We start from the raw sequence: 7,745 nt of genomic DNA, 5'->3' as shown, positions 1-7,745 counted from the left end.
AGTGAAGCGAAGAAACATGTTTTTGCTGCTGATGCATCACAGATCATTTTGTAGTTGGTTGCACTAAAACATACTTTTTTTTTTATTTTTTTTTATCTTGAATAGAGATGTATTATGAACTTCAACTAAGGCGACACTGAGAGTTACTAAGACATTAAATTGTGGTTGGATACCTTGCTCTGCACAAATTGACATTGCAGGATGATCAATTTGAGTACAGGTGAGGCATATTTTGTGTTTTGTAAATTTGTCATACAATTGTCACCTTATTCATCTCACTTTGCGACACCACTTGCACACAAGTTTGTTCACATGTTATTAAGATAATGTCATCTATTCCAAACACAACAGTGCATGTCGTGTCCATTCTTCTGAAATACAGTGCAGACTATATAAAACAGTTTCCCTTTCACATTCTTCATCACTCTGGAATTCCAAGAAACGATGGCAAAGGGCAGATCAGTGGCATTTTCCCAGTTTCAGTTAAACACTACAGGCCCGCTAAAGCGGCTGGCAGGAATGAAAGCTCAGTGTAGTTCTTCACTTTCTTGACTATCAGTCTTACAGTACAGTCCCATCAACTTCCATTCATACACACACAAGAACAGTAACACATTCAAGACTATCGGTGGTGTGACTTTATTTATACCATTACTCAATGTTGAATACACCAACATGTACAACACCAGATGAACAGAACTGGCAGAATACTAAGCTGCCTGCTATTAAACTATTATACATGTGAACAAAAAACAAATGCCAATGAACAACATCCCATACCCTACCCCCTAAAAACAAAAAGACAGCAAAGAAAAATACCTGGTTAGCAATATTCACAGCTGCTTTCCCAAGTTTAAATCTGACAGAGACTGCAGAGCTGGGAGTAATGATGACAATGGAGATTAATCAATTAAATATGAATGATACATGCCCAGAATGCAACACAATGAGGAAAAAAATGGTTGCACTGGAATGGAAGCATTATGCACATAGTGCAATTAATTCAAAATTTTGAAAACAATAAAACTCCATGCAAAATGATACAAATTTAGGAGGAAAAAATAGGAAAAGAAAATCATATGAAAATTGTACAGCCATACTATTAGTTGCACCTCAAAGAAAAAAAAGAAAGCCAAAGGTGATAAAAACAAAACAAAAAACACTGAAGTTATGAAAGAGATCAACCCCAAAAGTAGCTAGTACTGAGTACAAAGTGATCTACAATATTCACACAAATTTCAACTGGATCCTGGCAAACATACAAGAGGCAATTAACCAAATTATCCATTTTCTTATTCAGACTAAAAAAAAAATATTAAAATTAAAGACTGACATAGTATATGTGTATCAACTGCACTGAAAGTATACACATAAGACATATGTACAAAAACAAACCGAAGAAAAATAAAACATACCGTTTTGCAAAATAGATCGTAAAACTGCCTGACACTACACTCTCAACAGGAAAATGTTAATAATTTAATATACCACAAGTCTTACTTCCATACGAATCGGGTAAAACACTCTAAAGAACTGATCAGCATCAGGTATAAGGTTGGAAAAAAACAAGAGAAAAAAAAAAGTAGACTGAACAATTCTTGAACTGCTCGCCACTAAAGAAAGCTTTCACCATAAAGCCTATACCAATTGCATGTATGCCAGACACCAGACAGATCTACTCTCAAGCATATTACTGTTCACCTGATACACACTCCACAGTATTACAACATTCATCAATCAGCTAGTTTCTCATCCATCAATCACAGGGTTCTTGTGTCTTTTTTTTCCCTACATATATCACAATATTGGGGCAAGGAAAAACATGACAAGCATTCACATGAATGAGGTACACAATGAATCTACGTATCCAATGAACAAGAAAAAAGTTAAATTCTGTGGAATGCTTCAACAGAGAAGATGGGTGGGGGGAGAAGAGATGCTGTTTGTTTGTGCAAGCACACACAAGGCAAAGTACATTAAAAAAAAAAAAAATCTATTTAATTCAAAACTAGCATCTATTCTGGTCAAAAGATTTCACATGCTCACTATCTCAAGTACACAATGATTGGAGCAACTCGAGCCATGTCATACGACTGGTGGGGCTGGGAAGATTTTTCATAAAACAGCATTTTATGACACTTCCTGAAAGTCCTGCAACTGATGTTTCAAAACTCAAATCAAAACTTGTATTTCAATTCCCAATGAAAACAATCTATGTCCTAACAGAACAGATTAATTTTTTTCCCCTAAAAAAAAAAATAATAAAAAATAAAAAACCTAAATAAGTGGAGAGGAAGAAATTATGATTATTTCATCTTTTTAGCGTAGGGTTGTATAAATAATAAACTGCACAGAAAACTGTAGTGTCAAATAATGGAAATGGTTTGTAATAAGCAAAAATGCAGTATATGTCAAATTTCAAGAAACACGAAAACTACTGACTTCTGTTCCTAATTGATAAGTTCAAATGTACAGTCTATTTTCCTTTTGCCAATGTTTTACTTGCATCCTACTCCTTGATGTTCTTGTTCTTTTAAATGCACGAGTGTGCACAAGTGTATACACACACACAAGAATGCTACCATTCAATTACACAAATAAATGTGCATTAAATTCTGAAGACCCATTCTTCTATTCCAGTTGAAGATGCGTTTGTTCTTTTCTTTGTCACACTTAACAGGGATCGCGTTAACGCATGTTTTTCGCGTATTTGACGCATTTTGATTTTCGCTGACGCATTTTCACAGCGCTCACGCGTAACACTTACGCAAAACAACTTTTACTCCAAGCCGTATCAATGCAACTTTATGACTGACTTGGCAGCTAGGTTTGCGATACTGAATCAGACGGTACAAGACAAAGTGTCTGTGCATGCGGAGCACTGCGAGATGCCTACATGACTCTTAACAGCTACAGCCAATTAACAGAGTATGCGCGCACACAACACTGCTTAGCTGACGAGTTTTGGAACAGAGTGACGTCATTACAGGGCGTGACCCTGTAGCGGGAAAGTTAAGCCTTGTTTGACTGCTGAACATTACTCAGCTAGCTGGCAAAATATGATCAAAACTGCTGACCGATCAAGACTGACAGATGCGCATGTGGACACGCTGTTGTGCATTGCAATGGAAGGTCCAGCATTGAGCCAGTGCAACGAACTGATTGTCAGGGCTTGCGGTGAATTTCAGCGCCGACGTGAGCGGCGAAAATAGGTGAGTAGTGTCATTTAGTGTCATTGGTCTGACGCAATTCTGACTCTTATGCGGTTTTTTTGCCGACTTTGTGTAAGCTGCACGCGTTTTGAAAAAGTCTAGCGCGATCCCTGACTTAAGTACCACAATAATATCAAAATAATAAAAGATGAGATGGACTTCAACAGGCTGCTAGTTCTTTCATCGGAGAAATGGGAGTTAAAAAAAAAAAAGTCCTCTCCGCATCGATGTTGGTGGCCTGGAGCACCTCTCTACTTCACGGACAGGATAAGGGCAACAATAAGTCCGTACAACCCCAGCACCTCAGCAAAGATAAGAATGAGGATCATGCCAACGAATAACCTGGGCTGTTGGGCAGTGCCTCTGACACCAGCATCACCCACAATGCCAATGGCAAATCCAGCTGCCAGTCCACTCAGGCCCACACTCAGTCCAGCCCCCAGATGCAAAAAGCTCCTGCAACAAAGACAAGCCCTGGCTTAGCAATGATGTATTCAGCACAGCACCCATCAGAACTCCCCCTCCCTAATCCTTGTTCAGTTAATTATGTATACATACTAAATCAGATATTAAAGATCACAACAGAGAGTGTGCAACAAAAAAAGCTCAAGACTGGTGTAAAAGCTTAAGATTGTTGCATGCTCTCTCACATGATCCAGAATTCCACAAAATTCTGTGAAGCAAAATCTGTTTTATACTTACTGTATCAGTGTTGTAAACATCGCCCAGTATTCTTGATTTTGTCAAAATGTTGATCAAAATACAGGAATATGGTGCTTCAAGAACCCACCCCTGTATGTGCTGACCAATAAACCCATTTATAAGTGCATGTTCACCTTCCTCAGTGTTTACTGTATGCCTTGTTATGACTCAATACTTAAGGACAACAATACACATGGGTCAGGGCAAACAAGCTGGGAGTAACTGTCCTTTGCATAACAGACTCTTTTGTAGAAAGTTTCACGTGATGGAAAAATTGCTAATCCTGTTAACATAACTAAGCAATTAATATATTCTGTTGGCATAACTAAATTAGCAATTAATAATTAAATCTTCAAATTCAGCCTGACCTTGCTGCCATCCAAACTCAAAGACGCACCTTATCTCCTGCATGAGAGTTGCCAGTCTGCCGTTTGCATATTAATATCAACCCAAGTGGTCCCCATCATTTCAGTTCAGTTTATTCACACTTAAATTTACTTTTTACTTATAATTACTATCTTTCTTCTGATTGCCTTCACTATAAATTCTGTATCATGGAAGTGGAACTTTAAATACACTGCAATGATGGCATCAAATTACCAGCTTAGTAATAAATGTTTTTCACAACTTCAGACTAATTAATATTTCAAGTTTGAAATCAAAACGACAAAGTGTGTGTGTGTGTATGTGTGTGTAAGGGGGGGTGTAAATCACAAGTGGAAAACCAACTGGTTAAGTGTTCGATTCAGTCTATAACTTTTGACATACTTGTAAAGGGTGTAGGTCGCATCTCCAGACATGCTCTGTGTGATGACAACAGCAACCACCAGACCGTAGATGGCAATGATACCTGCCATAACCACTGGGATGACTGATTTCATGATCAGCTCTGGGCGCATCACCGCCATGGCGGAGATCCCAGTGCCGGACTTGGCTGTTCCATAGGCAGCACCCAGGGCTGAAAGCAAAAGCAAAGTGAATGTTTAAACAGTTTCTTTTAATAATCAGTCACATTAGTATCAGTGTTACTGTTACTTGTGTTATTGTCACAGACTCATACCAAACACAGCTTTTTTTCCCCTTTTTTTTTGAAGGAAGTTTTATGAAAATAAAACTTATTGAACAGTGAATGTTTATGTGCATGCTTACAGCCATCTATTAACATATTTTTATCCAGCAACTTTCTTAATTTTAAAATTATTTTTTTCATTTAGTTGAATGTGAAGGCCTGATCAACATGTTGGGTTTGTCACTCTATGCATGATGATCAGGCATCAGCTCCACCCACACCATTTTTTAAACGTCCTTTTCTCTCTCTCTCTTATTTTTAATAAAGCAGACCTGATCAGTTCAAAGTTTAAGTTTACGCTTTCCAGTATATTCTTAGATAACTTCATAATGCATTTTTCAATAAACTGTCAAATGGAATGCTGCTGGAACCCTCTGTTTACTTTAGTTTAACCATGCAACATGAGGTCCCCAGTGCCAGAAAATGATGACCAGATCTTGAAGGAAAGTCTGGTCATTATATCAAACTAAAATACTCTCTCTAGTGACCCCAGTGTGAGTCATTAACCGAATCATCAAACAGCATGTTGCTGGGACCAGAATGATAAGACTAAGAAATTAACATGAGGCTACTTTCCTAGTACCAGAACCCACTGAAATAATCATTAAGTTAGGATTTTTCAATCCACAGGGAAAATTTCTTTGGTCAGCATATTGACCTACCCCAGTAACCCCTCATGTGACAGTCATATGACATGAGAAAGACATTTCTGCCATAATCATCTCTGCTCAGTCAACTCATGAATTTGAATAGTTGAACCAAAGTAATGGGCAAATCCCTATCATTATGTCAATCATTTGAAACCAGTTTAAAGGTTAAGCATCTAACTGTGTACTGGGATGTTTATATGTATTTGACTGTGCTTTCATATCTGTGAAACTGCATGTTCGTCTTCATGTTTTACATCTATTTGCTTATTTATCATCATTGTTATTTTTTTTTTCTTTTTACTACTTTTTTTTTTTTTTTTTTTACATTATAGTTATTCATTTATTTATTTGTGTAAGCTTATCTATTATTTATTCACCTTTTTTTCCCCTCAAGGCCTGACAAAGTGCGTTGGGTTACACTGCTGGTCAGGCATCTGCTTGGCAGATGTGGTGTAGCGTATATGGATTTGTCCGAACGCAGTGACGCCTCCTTGAGCCACTGAAACAAACTGAAAACTGGGATCATTAAATAAAAATAGACTTTTTCAAAAAGCTTTTATAAAAAGTTCAAAATTTATCATTGGGCATCCTTGTATAATGATGTATTCACAATGCAGTATTGACCTGCCAAGGTCAAAATCGGTCAGTGAAATAGTGTTTCCTGACAAATTGGTGCGCACACACACAGAGAAAAAAAACTGAAAAAGAAAATAATCTACAGTATCTGCTGAAATAATTTATATCAGCCATAAATTGTTTCAGTTTTTCCTCCAACCTGCTCAAAGTCAAACCAACTTAAGTAAAACCCAAATAATATACAATGAAAAAGGAAAGGATTTCAACTGGGACATCAAAACTTAACTTGGGAACTGGAACAACAAAATTTCTAATTAGATGTGAGAGGGCCAAGACAAAAAAAAAGAAAAAAAGAAAAAGTAAACTGGGATTAAACTGAATGGTAAAATTTCCAGGTCCTCTACCACCACTGCTTGTAGAGGAATGTTTAAACTGTCCCCATATTCATACTGTCAGTGTCATTTATCAACTCTTGTCCCTTAAGTTAAGCACAAAAAGTGGTGTTTTTTAACCTTTATTTTAAAATAAAAAAAACAATATGTTGTTCACTGTTGTAACTAGTATACAGTCATTCCAGTAATGAGTCCATCGAAAGCGTGTTGCTGAGACTTAGTGACCTGGACAAAGCACTATTTCACATGACTTAGAAGACACGTGATTCAATCACGAGTGATTAAACAAGACCGGTTTAAAGTCAAACTGTGATACATATCTGCTGTTTCAACGTCGAAAGATAGTTGCAAGCTCAAGAATGTGACCGCAACTACAAGGGGGTACTAACATTAACCCAGTAAATCAACTAAATGGGAGTCTTTAACAGTTACTTGGACTGCTAAGTCACCCAAGCTCGGAGTTTCTGCACTCGTGCTTCCCCAACGCAGCATCACTCTACCGTATGTCTTGTTGAACATGTCTGGCTTAAGTTAGTTTGTTCCAATTAAATTTATGAACACAAAATTACTAATATTACTTCAAATTTTAATGAATTCGATTAATCTGTGATTGGCAAACTAACCGGTTCAAAAACATACGGTTATGTCGAGTTAATGAGATGACAAACAGGAGTCTCACAGAAAAAGGGGAGGGGTTGTTGATGTTTTACCATACCGATGATTGAAATCGGGTTTGGTAAATCTTGCTTTTCTTATCTATTTCTATATACTCTAATATTTAATACAATCAAAAAATAATATCCAAAATTAATAATGCAACGGATCTGACAAGACCAAGATCGAAACAATCCAAACCTTCAGCTAGTTTCATCGTCACATCGTGAACTCACCGCAGAAAGACATTGCCGCTGTCACACCAACGATGCCAAAAAACGACGTATATGGAGGAGCGTCAGGGTGGTATGTAAATGGAGTCTCGCCATCCATACTGATGATAGTTTTTTGATGAAAATCTGCAACAAAATTCAGAAACAGGGAAAGCTGATCAACTGCGAGCAGTGACTGTCAGCTCTACCTCGCGAAAGATGGCGAATGAAGTTGGATCACTGATCATGTGACTTGCACGATTACAATCCCTGAAAAC

The 7,745-nt window shown here is 37.4% G+C and overlaps 1 protein-coding gene across 1 annotated transcript; it reads right to left on the bottom strand.

Annotated features, from left to right (window-relative positions):
* Positions 1-620: 620 nt before the first annotated feature.
* LOC143283966 (V-type proton ATPase 16 kDa proteolipid subunit c-like) lies at positions 621-7,709 on the bottom strand. The gene is made up of 3 exons (XM_076590446.1): positions 7,492-7,709; positions 4,683-4,872; positions 621-3,668 (listed from the first exon to the last, which is right to left on the bottom strand). The coding sequence occupies exons 1-3, from the start codon at positions 7,586-7,588 to the stop codon at positions 3,464-3,466; spliced, it is 492 nt and encodes a 163-aa protein (XP_076446561.1). The 5' UTR covers positions 7,589-7,709; the 3' UTR covers positions 621-3,463.
* Positions 7,710-7,745: the final 36 nt, after the last annotated feature.

Source organism: Babylonia areolata, chromosome 7 (assembly GCF_041734735.1).
Source record: "Babylonia areolata isolate BAREFJ2019XMU chromosome 7, ASM4173473v1, whole genome shotgun sequence".
NCBI lineage: Eukaryota > Metazoa > Mollusca > Gastropoda > Neogastropoda > Buccinidae > Babylonia > Babylonia areolata.
This window is presented reverse-complemented; position numbering and strand designations above follow the sequence as displayed.